General features: G+C 39.5%; 1 protein-coding gene across 2 annotated transcripts in view; it reads left to right on the top strand.

Moving 5' to 3' along the window:
- The window catches only part of LOC103478277 (zinc finger protein 236), a 56,107-nt gene that overhangs the window by 22,221 nt on the left and 12,081 nt on the right, over window positions 1-21,805 (top strand). For both annotated transcript variants that reach the window (XM_008431998.3, XM_008432000.3), the window contains exons 13-27: window positions 1,406-1,666; window positions 1,776-2,008; window positions 2,614-2,715; window positions 4,757-4,899; window positions 5,157-5,260; window positions 6,036-6,187; window positions 6,353-6,529; window positions 9,016-9,319; window positions 10,820-10,923; window positions 11,594-12,031; window positions 13,224-13,360; window positions 17,120-17,348; window positions 17,447-17,638; window positions 18,642-18,800; window positions 20,594-20,751. In XM_008431998.3, the coding sequence (XP_008430220.2) occupies window positions 1,406-1,666; window positions 1,776-2,008; window positions 2,614-2,715; window positions 4,757-4,899; window positions 5,157-5,260; window positions 6,036-6,187; window positions 6,353-6,529; window positions 9,016-9,319; window positions 10,820-10,923; window positions 11,594-12,031; window positions 13,224-13,360; window positions 17,120-17,348; window positions 17,447-17,638; window positions 18,642-18,800; window positions 20,594-20,751 (2,893 nt within the window). The remainder of the gene's footprint in view (window positions 1-1,405; window positions 1,667-1,775; window positions 2,009-2,613; window positions 2,716-4,756; window positions 4,900-5,156; window positions 5,261-6,035; window positions 6,188-6,352; window positions 6,530-9,015; window positions 9,320-10,819; window positions 10,924-11,593; window positions 12,032-13,223; window positions 13,361-17,119; window positions 17,349-17,446; window positions 17,639-18,641; window positions 18,801-20,593; window positions 20,752-21,805) is intronic.

Below are 21,805 nucleotides of genomic sequence, written 5' to 3' on the forward strand. Positions count from 1 at the left end.
GTTGCTGTGATGACGTTCTGTAGGCAGTGTCATAGAGAAAGTTTATGATTCTATGTGAAAAATTAAAAAGATGTGATAGAAAGACGTATCTTTATGAAAAAGATCCAGGCAAAGTTTTGTTGGGTTGATTTTTCTTTCTTTAGCAAATTAAAGCGTCTTTTAAAAACTCCTTTTTCTATTTACTCAGCTTACATTTGTCTTATATTAACATTTTTTTAGAAGATCTGAACCACATAACTGAGACAAAAAAGCAACAAATTTTCACAGCTCTGTATTACTTTGCAAGCTGTGAGATGCTAGAAGGATAATGACAAACATTTTTTCCTCTCGTTTTATAAAAAAATGTGCCCTGACACAGCAAAGCTTTTTTTTTTGTTGATGTTGTTCCCGTGGCAACACTATCTTGACAACAACACATCCGCTTTGATTTTAAGCAGAGCTTTTCATTATTCTACAGCTGTCAGTGTTGTGCTGATCTGGGTTTCCGTGTCTGTATGTGATCATTTTCATCTGATACGACTCAGATCCTTCTGGAGGAGCTTAGACGTATCCGCAAGAATAAATCCCTGTTTGCCTGGACATTGGTGGAAGACTTTAAAAAAAAAAGAAAGAAAAGATTTCTTACATCAGTCGTATCAGGCTACACAGAAACAAAACAAGAAGAAAAACTGTAGGCTCTTATCAGCTAGAGCTATGCATGTCAAACAATGTTGCTTCATGAGCTTTGAGCTGAATGGAACTTTGATTAATAATAGTAAATAAAGGCAGATGCTGTTAGTAATTTAAAATGACATATCTCAATCAGTATTATTTGTCCTCTAGACAAAATCTAAGTAAATAAGATCGGACATTTTGCCGATAAAGTTCCAGGATAACAACTACATTAAAGTTAATACATCTCAATGCGGTGAATAATTCACAAACTCAAAGGCAGCTTTATCTGTAATGCACATTTAAAAAAAAAAAAGCTGTGCAGAAGTGTTTCACAAGGCTGACACAAAACTAATGAGCAAGATACCACAGCGAAACATTTTTCAAAAATCCACTCTGTAATGTAGAATGCCTAAAAGCAGGAGCGAATGACAACAAAGTAAAAGTTCTTTCTCAAGCAGAAGATTAATCTCTACACCAAGAGGCAATTTATTTCGGATCACAGATTAACTGGAAATGCCACCACGTTAAATATTGATAGAATTTGATTAATGTCAGCTAAGTAGTACATTGCCATGAAATCGTGCACCGTCTTGGAGGAGGCACTGGACAGCAGTTTGCGCACGACTGATCCGGTTATTTTCCAACATTTCATCCATTCGCAACCTCTGTCTGGCCAAGTCCAACCACCACGCATCGTGGAATTATTGTGTGAAACTATAGTTGTGTTGACGTTTTGCTCTGTTTGTCCCAGGTCTCACACAGGAGAAAGGCCGTACAAGTGCATCCAGTGCAGTCGAGGTTTCGCCTCCTCCGGAGTCCTCAAAGCTCACATCCGAACGCATTCGGGCCTAAAGGCGTACAAGTGTCTGGTGTGTGACACAACGTTCACCACCAGCGGGAGCCTGCGGCGCCACATGACCACTCACAGCGAACTCCGACCTTACATGTGCCCTTACTGCCAGAAGACGTTCAAGTCGTCACCCAACTGTAGGAAGCACATGAAGACGCACAGGTTTGTGGGTCCTCGCGGGTTTTTTGTTTGTTTGTTTGTGTGCAGCGATGTGACCTTTTTGAGGATTAGTGTTGTGCTCTGACTTTCTGCTATCATGCTGGGAAATCAGGTATGAACTGGCCCAGCAGCTGCAACCACAGTCAGGAGAGGACCCGCTGGGAACAGGCGCCGTTACCCATGACATGCCTGTGGAAATGGAGGCGGAGTCTCTCCAGCAGGCTGCCACTACTGCAGCAGAGCAGCAAGGCATGCTGGGACTGGGCCAGGCAGAGGTTGTGAATGGAGGCCAGCAAGTAACACTCGATGCCCCTTTGGCTGACCAGCCACTAGTTCAAGGCGAAGGTAACAGCGGACGTAAAATGTGTTTTTGGAGAGAGAACAAAGAAATATGAAATAGATAACTACATTTAGACTTGTTCTCTCTTTAGTAACAATGTCAGTCTATTTAAACTTTCCTCTGTGCAATTGATAGAGATTAGAAAAATATGTCTCTGAAGTGTTTTAGCACTTCATATGCTCAAGAAGAGTGACTGTTAAAACATCAACTGGCCTCTAACAATAATTTGTAGGGTCAACACTGTCACCCTGAATCAAATGAATCAACTTAACTCATTGGCTATTATTAGACAACAAGTTTTTGTTTTTCTCATCTCGTGCAGAAAAAATCTTTATTTTTCTTTATTTTATTTTTTTTAAACTGGCCGTATACTGAATATGAAAATGTATGCAACAATTTTCACATTTTTATTTATACATTTTTTTGAAAATCTTGTATTATTTTCAACAAGACCGAAACCCTGCCATGAAGTTTTTCATGGAGTTTAACAATAGAATTCAGTCACATTAACTGCTGTGTCAGCAAATGTTTATAGTCCAATATTCAAAGTGTAAACGTGCCCTGAAATCATTTACTAACCAAATGTTTTTTTGCATCTTTGCTCTTGCAGACTCGTATGTGACCACTCAACATGCTTTGCCGCAGAATATCGGTCAGTTTGAGACACAGACACTACCTCAGTCTACCTTTGACCAGCAAAGTCTAACACAAGGTAAAAAACAACAGTCATTCACGTTGACTGCGCTTTCATACTGAAGGTTTTAACATTTTTGAATATGATTTATTTTACATATTACTTGCTATAAACTTGAACACCATCATCATCGTATCTGTTTAGAGCACTGACTATAAGCTTATTATTGGAAAGTTAAATTAACAATGGGTAGAAGTCATAAGGTATTGTCAGCATAACAAGATAATCATGGTATGAACCGTGGCTATTGTGAGTTTATGTGATTCCTCTCTCCTGACAACCTTTATAGAGATACAGATTTTATTTTCAAACATGACTTGGCATCTGCCTACACTGCCGAGTTAATAATCACTACACCACACACCTGATTTAATTAGAGTGGAACTGATTTTCTGGCCAGAAAAATGATCTAACATAACATTGATGATGAAATATTGTTTTTGTTTTTGTTTTCAAGATTTTTAGGAGAGACATAGACATAATTTCTATAGTAAATCTTACCATAATTTTGCACTTTCATCTGGGAAGCAACCTGTTTCTTATTATTTGCTGGTCTTTCTTCTCTTGCATAACTCAAACATACATGATTTTCTTTCCACCACATTGTTGCCACCCTCCCTACCAGCACTTCTTACTCCTGCCCAGTCTGAAAACACAGCTTGTTCTGATGCTACAAACAATTTAACATTCGGTCATCAAACATTTAGCAGATAGGTCCGTCTTTTTCCGCTCTCCCAGGAGAGCGGAAAAAGGATGTAGTGTGACCTTCACATCTAAGCAGAACAGATGGGAGATCTAATTGGCTCAAGGAGAAAGACGCGCGGACCGGTTTGCCATCAGATTTTGAAGGCCAGGCATCTCGTGTATCTGGATAAGAGGGGCTCTTGAACATCAAGCCCTGCTTTAGCCTGTGGTGCCACGCCATCAGAGCTGGAGTGTTGTCATGTGCTGTGATTGAAAGGTTGCTATTGATGACATGAAGCCCTCTGGGTCCCTCGTGGAAACCCAGCATTATTTAGTCACTTACAGCAGAATCTCATTTGGTAAGCTGGTTTATATCTTCAGGTTTTACTGGTGCTGGGAGATGATGCAGCATTTGGAGTTCACGTGTGGCTTCAAAATGAGCAGCTCTTCAAAATTTAATAACCCCAAAGAGACATAAAATACTTTTTTTTTTATAGGAAACACCTGATTCCTAGAAATAGCAATCTATCAGTTATAGTAATAAGTAACAAAAGTCATTTATTGTCATTTTATATCAAAATCTCATAATAAAGCAACATTTTGTATCCAGTATTCAAGTAAAAAATAAAATGTAGGATGAGGGGCATTGTTTACAGAGCTCCCACCATTTTTGGAAAACTTGGAACAGTAAGATTAAGAAAATAAAATTGTTGTATCCTTGGAGATAAATATAAATTGAACGTGGATAAAAGATGAGAGATAACATCAAATTATTACTTTTTTTTTGTACTTATTTTTCATTCCGACCTGTTTTAGGTACAACAATTTACATTGCGATCATAAATAGAAACACTGCCACTAAAATAATTAGTGCAATAACCCAAACCCTAATCTACATGAAAATTAGGACCGATATCAATATCCAAAGTTAATATTGCTGTGGCCAGTAGCCGATATTTACAGTACTATTTATGTCATACATATATGTCCCTACAGTGAAAACATAACTATGCTGTTACCATTGCCTCAGTTAAATACAACACAATCCTCCACTGTCACTGTCATATTCCCTAATACAAATAAACACAAATGGCAAGAAGATGGAAACACAGTGGATCCTTTTCTATTCAGTATTTTGTTCTATGGAAAGTAACTAAGTTATTTGTGGAAAAACTCGCCTGTGTGTTAAGCAGCATTACTTAGGCCTGACATTTGCAAAGTAGCCAATCCTGTAGGAGCAATATTTATTTTCTTTGGTGAAGGCTGGCTGTATCATCAACAGCCGACATAAGGAAGACCGTAGATATTAGCTTCTGTGGCTGTGTTAAGAACGCGACTATCCAGGAAATAAACAGTCTCTACTTCCCACACCCAGGCTTCACCATACCCGAGCCGAGCTACAACCAGCCCCAGTTCTCCGCTGTCCAGCAGCTGCAGGATTCCAGCACACTTGAGTCCCAGGCTCTGTCTTCCAGCTACCATCCTCCAAACCTGCTCCACGTCCCCAGCTCAGAAGTTGTGAGTACTCAAATTCTGTAAAATAAAAGAAAAAAAAAAGAAGCATCTTTTGTGTTTTCAAAAGGTGATATACCCTTTCCATTGTTTTGCTTCAGAAACGGTTGAGTGAAGCTAATTTTTAGATCTAAATCTCCCAGGAGACTTAAGAATTGACTAAACTGTTTCAAAAAGCATGCAGTGGAATTTTGCTGCAGCGGTGAAATATAATCTGGTATATTTTATAATTGGATTGTTGATGTGTTGGTTTTTCTTTGCAGACAAACGGACTTCTTCAGGAGAGCAGCCAGGCTGATCTCCAGCTGCCTACAGAAGCAGCAGACTACCAGGAAGACGGTGAAGACAACACAAAGAGAGCCTACAGGTTCGTTTCGAGGATCACGGGGAAATCCAAAAAGTTGATGGTTCCAAATATCTGGGTGTTGTGTTAAATTTCCAACTTAAATTTGAAGCTTTGGGGAAATTTCTGAAACTGTAAAATCAAAATTTAACTGTTTGTGTCTAATAAGATAATGTTTCTCTGCATATAGTAAATTATGTTTGCATGGCGTAATTTTGCCATAACTTGATAATTCCATAAAATTAGGCCTGACCATTCAATAGGCTTGAAAAGATACTTGAATAGGAATCAGAGCTGTGGAACTGGGCGTGACATTGACTCGGTTTGCTTATTTTTGCTGACTGTAAAAAAAAAAAAAAAATCTCTGGATTTTACAATGTAGGTTTAAATTTAGGAAAGTCTTATCACTGTTTAAATTTCTTTTTCACATTGAATAAAATGAATAAAACATGAGAGAGACAGAAATCAGCGGATCTGATGTGTGAACAACCTCGAATAGAAGAAACCTTCAAAAACAAAGAGCTATTGCCTCTGCAGTTTTCATTCTCACTTGTTCAATAGTTGCTCATTGTTCCAATAACTGGCTCTCTTCTAGCAAACATTTATTTCAGCTACAAAACAAACAAGAAACAAAGGCTTTGTTTTACCAGCCAGCTCCTTTGGAGACAGGAGATAATTCCCCCTGGCTGAATTCGTCTTAAATTTACATCCCCAAACACTCTGTTCTCATCCATTTTGCATTAAGACGACCTGAAATGATAAATAAATCTTCCTAAACCTGATCCTCACTTGTCTTCAGATGCAGCTGGTGCTCCAAAGCTTTCAAAAAGTCGAGCCATCTGAAGCAGCACATCCGATCCCACACCGGGGAGAAACCGTACGCATGTCACCTCTGCGGACGAGGTTTTGTTTCTGCTGGAGTGCTGAAGTCCCATCTCAACACACACACAGGTGAGCTTTCTTTTTAGAGGTGGGAAAACTTTCCGAATCGTTTCTGTATCGAACTGATGTGGTCCGGAACCACATCAGAGGAAATTTGTTTTCTGATTTAGGTTTCAAATACTTAAAAAAAAAAAAATTCAGATACTCAGCAATGCTCTCACCTCTGCCTTACAGGGATGAAGCCGTATAAGTGTGACGTTTGTGAAGCTTCTTTCACCACTAACGGAAGTCTGAGTCGGCACGCGTTTATCCACAGCAAGTCATTCAAATGCTCCATGTGTAACGAGTGCTTCCGCACCAGTCTGTTTTGTAAAAGGCATATGAAGAAGGAGCACGGTGTGGAGGAAAAAGGTAAGGACGTCGACACCATATCTGGATTTCTCAATTCTTTATGTGATTTTTGTTGTCATAATTTCTCACATGATGCTCCTTCTCAGTGATTTAGATTAATTTTCATGGGCTCTTTTTCCACAAGTTATATTAACTGCGTTTTTTTTTCTTCACTTTTTTACATTTCGTTGTGTTACAGTGAAGAATATTATTATAGGATTTTATGTACTAGTGGAACATATGGTCATATAGCTAAAAATGTTATATCATTTATAAAATATAGAAAATATAAATAATAGAGGGCTGGGACTTTAATGCATTCACGTGAATTAATTCATTCCATAGATTTTTAATTGTTTAAAACTTTGCCGCAATTAATACGTTTGTTGCCGGAACCTTTGTATTTGCTCGTTTCTGCTACGCCTGTAAATTTTACGCACAAGCGACAACCAAAAACAACAGCGATGGACGCCAAAGCCGCTTCTCTTGGCACGCTAGATGAAAAAAAACGATCTAATGGCACAATAGTCTTCTAAAGTCTACTGTGTGAAAGTTGTGTTAAAAGGAGTTAAATTGTCACCGAAGCTAATGAAGTCTAAAATAGCATCTCAGTGCTAAACATGTTGCACAGACATTCCCAACGCTAATGTCAGCGTCAACAGTCCACACTTCTAAGGAAATATTTTTTCAAAGAGGTCACCTGAATGATCAGGGGTTCCTGAAAAACTTGGATGCTGAATGAACCGGATGATTGAACAACCTGATCAAAACCAATGAATATCTTTGCAAAACATAGGAATATCCTAGCAAAACATAAGTTCAGTATGTTTTGCCAGGATATTCCTTTAGAAGTGCTGTAAGGTAAGTCATCACTGAACAGAGTTGTTCAGTAAATGTCAGGATAAATCCAGCTGTTATGTAAAGCTTTCAGAGGATTATTAGAGTACTTTAGAAAACAAACATAACCATGAGACCAATCAGCATGTAAGGCAGGTCAGCAGTACATACAGCTGTGCTCCTGAGTTGACGGTCAGAGTCAGTTTTATGTTTTATACAATCCAATGACGTGTCAACAAGATTACAACAGTTGGTTAGTCCACAGGATGACATAACTAGTTCCTGTCCCCAATAGATGCTATAGTAGCCCATTATCAATTACAGATATTCTGAGTTGCTTTGGTTCATTATTCATGCAGACAGCAGAACAGCATGGATTACGTGCAAAAACTAGGCTCTCTCTCAAAATCCTTACTTCATCTCTCAAAAGTAAATATTTGTCAATGAACATCTCAGTGCATCAGAATGACAAGCCTTTGTTTCACTGAATACAGATTAGGCAATGAAAATAAGTCATGCTGTCAATATAGCAGGGTACTCTGAAGAGATGTTCCGATATAATCTATGGTTAAAGTTCTAATGACATGTACTGTAAATTGTATTTGTGGGAGATTAATGGCAACAGACTGGACAAAATTCACAATTTATTGTAATTTGTTGACACATTTCTTCAATGTGACACAGAAAGGAAAAGACAGCTCAGCAGAGCACTAAGAAAAAACATAGTGCTCTGCACTTAACTGCATGAAGTTATGGAAAACTTCATGCAGTGCTGTAGGAATTACAGTGCCGTTTTCCTATACTTACCATTTTCTTGCAGAGGGTAAAAATAGATCTTCAATGAAGTAAAGGATTGAGGAGTAGGATGAGAGGAACTCCATGAGAATCTTTTTGTATGTCACAAACTTATGCTTAAATGTTGTGGAGGTCCAGGCCATTCAATGAAGACCTGTAACACACCACAAGCAATTGAAAATGTTGGAGGTTCAAAAGCAAAAGCAAATGCTTTTGAACATCAGAAACAAGAAACTGGGTTCTCGATGTGCGCAGGGGGACACAATCATTTGAAGATTGAACAAGTGGTTTTGAGAATTTCACATCTGTTCTGAGAAATACACGGAAGTGACTGAGAAAACCCATAAGACTGCGTGGACTTTTCTGAGAAATGCACTGAGGGAATTATGCTCTCTGCGTGGCTGAGTGTGTGAGTCCACATCAGATGTTTAAGCTTCAGCTGTGCGAGGTGTCAGACAAATGATCAAGGCTGTCTTCCAAGGCAGGCAGCTGCACTGTTGAGATAACCCCCAAGCTGACCACGTCACTCTGTCTTGACCCGTAGAAAAAAGTACCGGTGTGTATGAAACTGTGGGATTGATAAAAAAACATAAAATGATGTAATGTCAAGTATGAACACTTGCTACTTGGAGTCATATTTGCAGCTCCTTTTAACCCTTTTCATGCGGTTCTCAGCGGAGTCTGTTCGTCAGTCAACTTGTTTAAGTTCAGCTCACGTGATTAAAGAGCTTAACATTGATGCTGCGCTCCATCCGTCTCTCATTTATCCTTTTTTTGTGGTGTTCTGCACCGAAAAGAAACAAAGGTAAAACCTTGAAGTAAAGGGTAGGCATGTTCAAACTTCAGGTTGCGCTGACGGTTCGCACGTCTGCCAGTTGTAGATCTCGAGCCTCAAGACGAGGACGATGATGACGACGAAGACGAGGACGGAGATCAAAAAACGTCCAAAAGGAGGAGTTTGGAGATCATCACTTTCACCGAGGAGCAGGCAGCCGAGCTGGCCAAGGACCCCGGAGAGGAGGCCTCTGTGTCGGAGCGGATCCTCGCCCAGTCAGCGGCCGAGAGGGATCGCATCAGCGAGATTAAGGACAAAGTGGTGGAGCTGGAAACCGAACCCAAGTTTGCCAACTGCTGCAGTTACTGCCCCAAGAGCTTCAAGAAACCCAGCGACCTCGTCAGGTAAAGGTCACACCTCCGTTTCTGGACATTTTCCTATTATGTCAGAAGAACATAAGCTTTTCTGGTCGTTCCAATGCTTCAGTGTAAAACTTATAAGCCCTCAATCAAATTTAAGGTATAAATAGCTTGAGAATTCTGGCAACTGCATCTATTGGGAGAAAGATGGATCCATCTCAGAGATAGACAGGTTTTGGTGTGAAATGTGAGTCTTGACCCCAAAACAAAAAGCAAAAGATATTTTGCTTTTTGACAGAGGAATTTGGGATTCCTCTGTCAAAATTTCAGCTAGCTAATGATGCTAGCTGAAATTGCTAGCATCATTAGCCCTTTGGAAGAAAACAGTGTTACTGACGCTAGCTAAAAGACTCAGATAGAAAGAAACTCTCTCTCCAAAGGCACAACATAGTTTGCACATGTACTCAGGAATAAATGCCACACCTTTTGGAGGCATTTCAGGCAGAATAAATACAACTAAAATGTAAATGTTTGGTCATAACAAGCAGTTATGTTCAAAGGAAAAACATTAAACCCAGCTGTCAGGTAAAGAGTTGGCAGCTTCATGATGGGTACGTGTTTTGCTTCAGGAGGGACGGGTGAGCTTCAGGAAATAACGTCATATGGAAATATTGAAGCATCAGTCTGGAATTTAAGCTGGAACATCAGCTTGGGTTTTCCAAATGAGCAACAATCCTCCCCATACATCTAAATTAGTTACACACAGGTTTAGGGAGAAGGTCAAAGTCCATCACAAAGTCTTGATCTCAATCTGGAATAAGCTGTGGACATGGCCAAAAAGAGGTTACAAGGTCTGCCAAGTCATTTTAAGAGGAATCACTTCTTTGAAATAAACATCATTTAAACCTGATCAACAGCTGTTTTGTTAAACTAGCATTTATTAATATGAATAGACAAACTAAATGGAATAAATTGTGCCTCTACAACAAACTGTTGTTATCAGAGTAACAGAACATTTAATTTAAAATGGCTTCTATTCTTATTGTTTTGCAAAGATAACATCTTTGTAACGGTTATCTTTTACTTACTGTCACATCAGGGGGTTTTTGGTTTGTTTGTTTTTTTCAAAGATTTTTTTAGCTCTCTTTGATCAGTTGAGCTACTCTACCAATTACATTTTTACAAGGTCTCTCTTAACAATTTTAGAAGTGGGTAAATAATCCTTAATGCCACATTTTCTCTTTATCGCAAAAGGTTTTGGTGCTAAAATGAAAAAATGTAAGCTCCGGTTTCATGTTTTTGGACTAATCCCAAATTCCTTTGTCAAGATTTGCCTTCAGGCTGTTTTCTCTGTGAAAAGGCTACAGTATTTCTCCCTATATTTTAATTTGACCCAGACACTTAGCAGTTTGTAATAACTTTTTTCTTTTTTTTCATACCCGCTCTTTTTTTTTTTAATGTCTTTTTCTGATTTTGCACATGTGAAACGTATCTGTCAGCGAGTTATTCTGCATGTGACTTTTCACAATCTGCTTTCCTATTTAGACACATCAGGATCCACACAGGTGAAAGACCCTACAAGTGTGACGAATGTGGGAAGAGTTTTACGGTGAAATCAACCCTCGACTGCCATGTGAAAACACACACAGGTAAAACACCAGTGAGGTGTACAAAGCAGGGGAACAATGCATTAAAAACAATGAGACATAATTATGCAGCATCGGTACATTGAAGCTGATTCTAGCAAGTTCTGGATTATCTTTAAAAACCGCAAACAGTAACAGAATGTTTTTTACTATGCCACACATAAATTTTAAAAAATGTAAGTGTGTTATTTAAATAATGAACAATTTCTTGAAATTGCATCTCTAAAAGACTTTTTTACAGCTACAGAATAGCTTCAGCAGTGATATTCTGAAAAATATACATTTTCTTTTAACAGAGTTGTTTTCAATGGAAGAAATGGCCCTGACTATCACAATGTGTTTTACTCACACTTTAATGTTAATCAATAGCTGACGTTTGGCATTAATAAAAGGTGTATAACTTCGTCCTTTGGGCAGTACTTGGTGTTTGGATTGAATTGGATTGGATTTAAAATTGAAATCAGAAGCAGAAATCCATCAAAGTGCTGAAGCTATTGTCCTCAGCAGACTCCCAAAACAAAGGTTGTTCTTGTAATTTTCATGTTGTAAAATATTTTCAACTTTTACAAAAGGTGAGCAGTACAAAGGAGAAATGAAGTCTTTTCACAGACGTTTGATTTCAAAGAAGCAAACTCGATTTTGTACAGCGATTTGATTTGCGTTGTTTTTGCAGGTCAGAAACTGTTCAGCTGTCATATGTGCAACACCTCCTTCTCCACGAAGGGCAGCCTGAAGGTGCACATGCGCCTCCACACGGGCTCCAAGCCCTTCAAGTGTCCCTTCTGCGAACTGCGCTTCAGAACCTCGGGCCACCGCAAAACCCACATCCAGTGCCACTTCCGGCCCAACAGCGACAGCCGCAAATCCAAGCGCTCCTCCGCCGGCCACTCCAGACACAGCCAGGACTCAGGGACCGGGCAGACCAGGGCCTCCGGTCAGAGCCAGCACCCGGCGGCTTCGGAGCCGCTTCAGCCTGTGGGTCTGCTGCAGACGCCCAGCTCTGACCCCAGCATCTACCTTCCGGCCAGTCAGGTTTTGAGCGGACAGTTTGACCAGAACCTGCTGCAGCCGGGCCTCGTAAGCCAGGCCATCCTGCCAGCCTCTATGTCAGGTGGGTGTTGTTGATGACAACTGAACAATGAAATGCATTTTGTAGAAGGAAAATGCTTTGCAGAGCTAATTTTAAGCACTTAATGTGGAATTTGTTACAAAGAATTGATTTTATCCACTTAAGCTTAGCATCTCAGCTCAGGGCGATATGTTGCATTATCCTGAAGAGTCACTTTTACATCACTACTCTGTAATATGCGGCTCATGATTGATGCTCTAAAGCCAGTGTGTGAACACACAAATCTTACCAAGTATTTCTGGTCTGATTTCTAGTACACGTGAAAAAAGACAAAACTAACTTGGAAGTAACTTTTCAGCAAAATATAGAGGTTTGTTTTTAAGTCAATTATTCCTTAATATTGATTTTTAAAAAAACAGTTAAAAAAACACTGGCAGATTTTATTCCACATATAACACATCTTTGCCATATTATAAATGAACAAAATCTTTCAGTGGAACTTGTCCTTTTAAAATTGATGTTGAGGAATTATTAACTTAAAACAAGCTCCTATATCTGGATGAAAACTTGGAAGTTAGTTTTGTCTTAAATTAGCGCCGTACTTAAAACAATAATAGTTCTACTAGCAGATTTTATTTCACTTATAACAAAACAATTCTGCCAGTGCATCCATGTTTGTTTTAGTCAATATTAAGGAATTATCGACTTAAAACAAACTCCTAAATATTGATGAAAAGTTACTTGTTCAGTTTTGTCTTATTTGAATTGTAATAAGATATTTGCACTAGAAACTAGACCAAAACTACTTGGTAAGATTTTGTGTTTTTGCAGTGTAGGTGAAATCTTGAAAAAGACCATCACCATCATCATCTCTCCGTTGGTGGCAAGTTATGGCTACGTCTATGCTGTTACTCAGACCTTAAGATTCATGTGACGGCTTAGCAAGTCAAACCCAGGAGGACGAAGCTGTTTTACCACCAAGCGCCACTTTCTTTGCCTTATCTCTTCAATTCACAGCACAGCTTTTGAATGTTTAAAGCCTAAATCTAATCCGGGAGCCTTCAAAGATCCCTTGTTATGTCTGTCCTTAGCTTAGATGCATTTCTGACCAAGCGAAAGCTCTTTGGATCTAAAGAAAAGCTTGAAGTCTGACATAACAGGCTTTCACAGTCTCAAGGAGGAACACTGTAAACCATTACAGCCTTGTAAATTTGTACCTGCGTACGTGTTTCAGCTGCGGGAGACCTCACCGTTTCCCTCCCGGACGGCCTGACCACGCTGGACGGCATCCACCTCCAGCTGACCCCGGCCAGCCTGGTGTGCCCCAACGTGCAGATTTCTGGCATCGACACGAGCAACATCACACTCCAGGTGACTCACCTCCCCGTGAAACCACATGTGCTGTCCACAGACCTACAGCAGGCAAACAAATGTTGCTCAGCAGCAATTTATTTTGTAGCTTCTGTGTAGAAAAATGGTTTTGTTTTGAAAAGTCTGGCTCTTCTACTGTGATTTTCATTATTTATAGGGGTTTTTATTTGTGACAAGCGCATCATAAGAGTTTTGTTCTGTCAGTTTAGGAAAGTGATTAAAGTTTTCTTTTTTTTTACAGGATAAATACAGAATACACAACAGTAATGGAATCCGTTCAGATTTATACACTGCAGGAAATTAGTATTTTTATATTGATACACCTCAATGATAGTTGGGGAAATAAAAACCTCATGTACTAAATAGAAAGGATTTTTGAGAATGTAGATCATGGGGTTAGAGGTCATGACCGTCCTAAAAGCCAGTGACAGCATTTGTAGCAAAAAAATACTTCTAACATCAAAGTGTGAAAAGCTCAGCTGTTTCTGCTTAGTTTTATTAATTTTTTTACAGAATTTGAACAGGTTGAAGCTAAAACTGCCACTTGAGTTCTGAGTAGAACATATTTGTAGACAGGTATTTTTTATTTATTTTAAATGCAAAATGTATGTATTTTTTGTACAGTTTTGGCTTAATTAATGGTTTATTGATTTTTTGGGGGGGGCTTTCTTTGAGTCTGTATACTCCAATTAGTAATCAATCGATTGCTACACCAGTTGACGGTTATTTCAACAATCTCAATTAATCTGATTCATAGTTTGAGCTCGAAAAATATATTTTAAAAAATGTAATTTTTTGTGTGTGGTATTTTAATATATTGTTTAAAACCTTTAGTTTTTTACATTTACTTAGCGAATTACATAATTTTTTAGTATATATTATTTAATGTACCAGTTCTACATAAGGTGTAGAAGAATGAAAAGCATCCCTCTTTACATTCTCACATTATGTCTGTAGAGTGTTTGAGGACACTGTCACTCAGAACGAGTTCAGGTTCGGCATCTCGTCGTCTGACTCGTGATTATGTGTCATTTCGGGGGGGATTTGATCCCACCTTCTGCGAATGTAAAAGCAGCGAAACTGAGAAAATCAAGGATGGCGTTCGCATTGCTGCCTCCCATGCAGGCGGCAAATGAGATTTTGTGCGAGAGACGTTGGTGTCAAATGTTTTACTCTTGAGGTTACGAGACATTTAGACACGAGCAAAGTTTTCATAATATGCCACTAAATGCCACCACGGAGGATGACGTGGGGGACGTAAGACAATAAGGCAGAGAAATAAGAGAGCAGACAGAAGGGACGTGCTTGTGAATTAATACGAGGCTCGAGCGGACACGTCAGAAAAGTAAACTTTTTAGCTGCGTTCACCGGTTTAAAAGTGGAAACTTTGTCTCAAGACGGAAATAGGGACGCGCCGATTCACTTTGTTCACTTCTGATACCGATAAAGATATATGAGGTTTTGGCTGATACCGATTCGATACAGAAAAACAGAACCGGATTCACCTAAAATGTTTCCTTTTTTTTAAAACACATAAAGCTTCAAATGTATTTGCTAACGCTGCACCAGTAGAGCTGCACACTTAAATGCACAAGTTTTGGTCAAACATGTAAAAACGGCTTTAAACTGTTCAGTCAGTGCAACAAGGAGGATAACAACCAATGTAGAATGAATAATAAAGAATCTGAAACGGACAAAAACAGCAGCTTGACTGCCTTGGTCAAATATGTAAAGAAAACCGTGAACAAACGATTCAGAAAGGAATTCTGGATATAATGTAAAATAAGTAATAAAGCATGACATCGCTCAGAGCACGAAGCATAGAATTAGACTGAATAGATCTTCCTTTATGGATTGTCACCAAAACCTGAGCTATCATTTTTTATTTTCAATATCGGGACGGATACAGATATTAATATATCGGATTAATGGATCTCTACCTGGAAACAAACTCAAGATTGAAATCAAGAAAACTTTCTTTATTTTGTTTTATGTTGTAATTCCAGCGAACCATCGTCTCATGCTTTGGTTTTTGAGACTGGTTTGTTTTAAGGCGGTGGTCATTCACCACCGTCTCACGCGACGGCACCTTTCTGTTTCTCTAAAATAAAACCTGTTCAGAAAGCAAGTAAAATACTGATTTCTGCAAACAGTTTAAAACATTTAAACCTACTACTGGATGTTTTCACAAGTAGGAAAGAAGATTTGCTTCACAGTGAAGATGTGAACCAGAAGCTTTACTCAAACAGATACTTAAAGTGTAAATAATTAATAAAAACAACTTCATACATACTCATGTTTGTTTTTTTTAATAAAAGAGCTAAAGTAAATTGTATAATATATTTCATGTGTTGAAATAGATAAAAAATTGTTGGTTTAGTCATTTCAAATCTCTTAAGACTTTCTTGGAGTTGTGACCTTTCAGGATGCTCTCTCATGTTATCGCTCGCCATTTCCTGTTATCGTAACAGCTTTTTATAGCTGCTTACAAATAATAGAAATTCTACATTGCAATATGTTTGCTTCTTTCTAAAGGGTGTTTTTTTTTATATTATTCTCAATCTTCTCAAAAATCATTTAGCCTATTAAGAGTCCTAACGTAGCTTGGTGCGTCACAACCCCTTCCTGCACTTCCCTTTATACAAAGGAGACAAAAAGCGCTGCGGTTTGTGACCGCGTCATTGACGTAATTTTTGTTGATTCTTCACTTAGAATTCAAATGCTAAAAAAGACCATTAGGCATGACTCATTTCGAGCTCGAAATACACATTTTTAGAGCCGTGCACAAGAGGAGCAAGGTTATGTGTCTGTCTCTCTGGCTGTTGTTAAAATCTGAAAAAAAGGAGAAAACCTGAGAAAAGAAACATGCGTTCATGCTTTATTTACACTTAGACGTACCCACCCTGCAGCTGCATCAAACACTGCAGGTCGCTGACAATAACACAACATAGTACGTTCTATTTCCGATGTGTGGTTTGTTTCTGGGTATAAGACCCTCCAAAACATAAGCTACATGTCACTTGTAGCTGTTAATATATTCTTTGAAGACTCACAGCTGATTCTTCAGTGGCTTTCAAGGGAAAAGCGCTTGGCTTTGGTGGAAAAAGGTCTTGAGATTGAATTTTTTAGCTGTATCAGATATTTGCTGATTTAATAAAATCATTATAAAGTTTTTATTTTTTCAAACCGTCCCTGAATTGCAGCTTCTAAAGAACAGGGGATGAAGACAAAGACTGTGTGTGATGACATGTTGCTATGGCGCAACAGCGGGTCCGAGCATCAACTATCAACTTAATGGTTAAAGTTCATACATATTTTCCGCCGTATGGCCCAAATCTGGATTAAAATGTAGCAATTGTATAAGTATAATAATATCTTAATTTTGTCACACTACAGAAGATGGTCAAAGTCAAAAAGTGCAAAACGCCTATTACAAACTTCAATGTATTTTACTCACATTTTTTGTAATGAGCAGGAAAGTTAATGTAGATAAATTCTGATTAACTCAATCAATGACTGTTAAAACTTGTGTATATTGTTTTCCATATGCTTAAAGGTACTAAAGAATAACCCCAGAAACAAAAACAAAAAATTGTTTCATTTTTACAGAAATGACTCTTTTAGTGCTGAGAGCAACAGAAAGGAACATTTCAAATCAAACTTTATGGGAAATGGCAAAATTGAAGTAGAATTTGAAAGACTGCGAAGGCTGCAGCTGCTGTTGCCCCCGGTAACGTGAGTTGCTGGTTTTCCACCCAGATCGACCCCGCCCTCCTCCAGCAGACCTTACAGCAGGGCCTGCTCTCTCAGCCCCTGAGCGTCGACACCAGCCTGGTCTCTCACTCCGCCAACCAGCTAATGTCGACCTCCGACCCCTCGGTGTCTGCCAACGTCGTCATCCACCCTCTGACAAGCCTGTCAATGCAGCCGCCCACCATCTCCTCCCCCCAGGTCTCTATGGCCGGACTGCCTGAGCAGGACGTCACGGGTAAAAACCAGTAAAAAAATAAATTAAAAAAATCTAATCGTATGTCATTTTCTTTTTTGAGCTGAGTGACAATCTGTGCTTGATCGTGCTTCGCGTAGGTCCCCAGGACCTGAACCACGTCATGGGCAACGCTGGGCTCGTGGCGGGAAGCAACAGCAGCCAGGAGATCACTCTGACCATCAACAACTCCAGCCTCACGCAGGCTCTCGCTCAGGTCCAGGCTCAGGCCTCGGCGGCCGGTTCCAGCGCCGCGCCGGGAAACCCTCAGGAGATCACGCTCACCATATCAGGTATGAGCCGGTAGCCAGGGGGTTGCTGGAGTTCTCACGAGCTGGTTCTGCTGCAGACAAAAGTAATAAGCAAGCCTGGACTAAAAGAAAAAAAAATTCCATAAGGAGGGTTTTTTTTTTTCTTCATTTCCTTTCTAAGCCAAAACACACTGGTGGGAAGCGAGAGGATAAACTCCAGTCTTGACTTTTCGATGGTATTTGCTTCCCAGAATTAAATAAAAAGCAACAGAAATGGAGTTTTGAGCTGTTTTTTTTCCCCTCTCCTTCTCTAGTCATCTTTGATGTTCTTCACTGGCTTTCTCTTACCTGGAGCTATATATCTTCTGTCAATGAAGTGAAAACATCTGTCTTCTGTCTCTATTCCCTCTTTGTGAAGATAGAATCTCCTTGAATGAGATGAATCATATCCTGTGGGCGCTATTGAGCGTCTCTTATTCAGCCGTCTGATTTATTTTTACGCGATTCTAATCTTTCAAACTCAGATGTTTCATCTTCATCCTTTTTGCCGTGCGTTTTCTTTAATTTTCTCTGAAGAAGAGTATAGAGAAAATTCTGTTTTCTGATAAGTCTGAAGTATTGCTAAGAATAATGACTAAATACAAAACATCCTGCATTTTCTCTTTTTTTTTTTAATAGTGCATGTTTTTCCTATGTTTTTGAAAATCATTTGAAATAAAAAAAAGTGCCATTTGTTTCACTAAACGCCACACAAAAACTGGATTTAATCACATTTTCAAATGAACTGATATATGAATATACTTTTTTGGAACAAACAAGGGAGCAAATAGTAAAGACGGCATTTCAGATCCGGTCCAGCAGTATGAAGCTGAAGGCTGCAGGGCAAGAAACAAAATGTTGCCCCACCGTCTGGAATAAATATATTTACGTTAAATGCTTTTAAATTGGACCTGGGTGTGCATGCAGAACAAACACCAAAAGCTGTCTTTATTCAGAATTATAAAGCAGTAATTTGTAATGGCTGTATTTTCCCACGTCTTGGCAGGTCAAGATCTGCTCCCCCAGCATGGCAGCTCCAACGGCGCAGAGCTAAACGGCAGCATCGGGCTGGCCTCGCCACTCAGCAGCCAACCCACCAGCGCAACGATGACCATCACCAATGACCACCTTCTACCTCAGAGCCCAGCCAGCACCGGGATGGCAGGTAAGCTCTTTTTAATAAAGACTTTAGAGTACGTTTCAAACTTTGTGTGCGAGGATGTTCTTTTAGCAGCGCCACCTTATGACAGATTCGATTCCCTCCAGATATGTTTTGAACAATCAGCATATACAATTCAGAAGAAAATATGAGTTCAGCAACACTTAATTTGTCTCTGGGGTCGATAAAGTGTTTCTGAGTGTTTCATTTGAATGAAACTGAATAAACTCAACGTTCAGGCATTGGAATGTGTGCATCTGAGTTCTATATTTGCATGTATAAATGTGATATTTTTCTGTAAAGGGCCTCAACACAACTTTTTATTTATTTATTTTTTATTATTTCAAGCTGAATTGAAGGTTTTAATTAAATTTGAAAAGAAAATATAAAGTGGTGACACTTGAAGTTCTACAGTCGTGAGTGTGAAGGGAGGAAGCAAAGGTTTTACAGGCTTTGCTGTACGGGAAATTGATTGAGATTGAAACCATGCATTTGCCTGATTTGCTTGTCACCTAAAGACATAATCAAATTTCTATGCTAATATCTCCCTTTATCAATTACCTTCCTCTCTCAGCTCAAGTGGGGGAAAAAAAAAAAAAAAAACTTCCCCCAGACACTCAGAGTATCTCGTCTTTTGTTGATTAGACGGAAGCCGTGTTATCGCTCTGTATGCAAATACGGTTCTGGCAGCTCTGTGACCGGGGAGCAGTTCTGTGCCAGGCTTATTTATTCAGTTCAAATCACAGTGGAAAAATGACAGGGGCTTCTCTGTGACCAGAGCAATTTAGCACCTTTTGGTTAGAGACAAAAGCAGCAGAAGAGCCCGAATTATTGACAGGCTGGGGATATTTTCTGTCATTACAACAAAAAAAAAACTGTTACTGCACAACATGTCCATCGCTCGGCCCACATTGTTGTTCACATTTTGGAAATTTTACAGTTTAACATGGAGGATTATGTTTGAAACAATGAAATGACCTCTCTCTTTTTTTTAGAACCCTTCTGGTAGCATTAGCTGTTATCTATAATAGCCAAGTCAATCAAAAGGAAGATTGGATGTTGTTAATTCAGAGCCTTATGAAGCCATTCACCCCCTTTGAATTGCCCTGTTGCTGAAAATGTCCTATATAAATAAAATTACCTTACCATGCCTTTGACGGTTTTCACATTGCAACCACACACATTCATCGTATCCCATTTGAATTTATACGACAGGACAAAATGAATTAGTACAAACTTGTAAAGTAGAAGGAAAAGGTTAATTTGCAAATTCAGGTCTAATAAATGCAGCGCAGGCCCTTTACTTTTGCCAGCTAGAGAGGGTAAGAGTGGACGATATGGCTAGCTGGCAACATAAAATGCTAGCTAACATTTCATGTCCATAAGGCTACGTTCAAACGACTTTTGTCTTTGACATTAGCTCACTTCTGTTGCCATTCCATACGAAGCTGCTTTCATTCAACACCAGAAAGCTTGACACTATGTTAAGATAGTAGAGAGTCACAGTGAGTTTGCTGCCAAGAGCTACAAACAGACCCCAGAAATGTCACATAGTTTAGATCCCACGCTGTAAAAAGATTTTAAAAAATAATCCCTACAGCTGCGTTCAGTCTGACGGAGCTTAAGGTGTTTTACAAGAACTGCCAAAAAAAAAAAGTCAGTCTCTATATTTACAGAATTGGTCAACGTGCCCGAAACCACTTTGCAGTTGTTATTACAGTTCAACATTTGTCATCTGAACTCTGTTTTTACGTGCGCTTACGAGTCGCTTATTTTCCTTTCTGTGCCGTTCCTTCCAGTAACCAGTTTGGCTCCCAGCACCACTTTGTCCCACACTGCTGCGTCCAAGAGCTTAGTGATGTCACCAGGGGGTGTGGCCAGCGACGGCAGCGTCACCCTGACCCTCACGGACGCTCAGGGCATGCTGGACGGTGTCACTCTAAACCTCAGTGCACAGGTAAGAAGGACATGAATCATACCTGTGTGTATTTGTAGAGATGCTCTCTTCCAGGGTTTCTGGGTTCTGATTCAATCCAAATATCTGAATTCAAACATCTGCAGATGTCGGTATTTTCCAATCTAAAAGGATTTTTCTTGAAAGTTAATGTTGGTTTTGTTCTCGGGTTATGACGTAATCAGAATAAGACAATCACTTTGTTATTCTGCTGTAATTTGTGTCTAAATCTTCTCCTGCATCTCCATTTACAAACTGATAACATGATTTGCATCAGAATGATTCTTTGGTGCATACTTGCTTGCATTAGAGCTGCTGAATCTGAACTTGAGCTCATGAATATAACGCCCGGTTCTCTGATTAGCCTGAGCGAGTGTCTCACTATGCATGATCTTCTCAGAAGCTTAGATGTGATTAACTCAACTCCCTTAGCTGAGGGCAGAACAAGCAGCGAGGTTGTTTTGAAGGATCTAATCTAAGGTCAACTTCCTTCAAAGGTTCAAAAGGAGAACAAGATGGAACTTCTCAAACAGTAGCAAGGTCCCACACACAGCTTTTCTGTTTCCTGAATTTGATTTTGAACCAGTGTCGCGTGTTTCCTCCAGAAGAATCTCAAATGCCAAAACTGTTTTCCTTCGGGATGAAACAGAAGACAAAGAAACAGGAAGCAAGGCAGTGAATATGGGCCGCAGAGGCGTTCAAGGCTAGTAGCTTCTTCTTCCATGTTGTGTAACGCACCCCTGTTGATGATGCTTGCTTGCTGCCTTGAACGGATGGAAACGGATGTCGGCTCTCACCAAAACACTGATGTTCGGCAGGACGAGAACCAAACCTGTTCTGAAATGAGCGTTCTTTCTGGGTAACCATGCATACTGTTAGAAGATGGTGTGAGCACCAGCTTTCAAACCCCTTCCTCTTTTTGTTCATACAGGAAAGGATGTTGCTGTGATTTCTTCTGATAAAGATGGCATCTGCCTTTAGCCATGAGACTCTGTCCCTTAGCAATCCAGCAGAGAACTTTTCAGTCTCTCTTGCCTTTGGTCGCTTCTTCCTGTCA

Source organism: Poecilia reticulata, chromosome 16, assembly GCF_904066995.2.
Source record: "Poecilia reticulata chromosome 16, P_reticulata-male-v2, whole genome shotgun sequence".
Classification (NCBI taxonomy): Eukaryota; Metazoa; Chordata; class Actinopteri; order Cyprinodontiformes; family Poeciliidae; genus Poecilia; species Poecilia reticulata.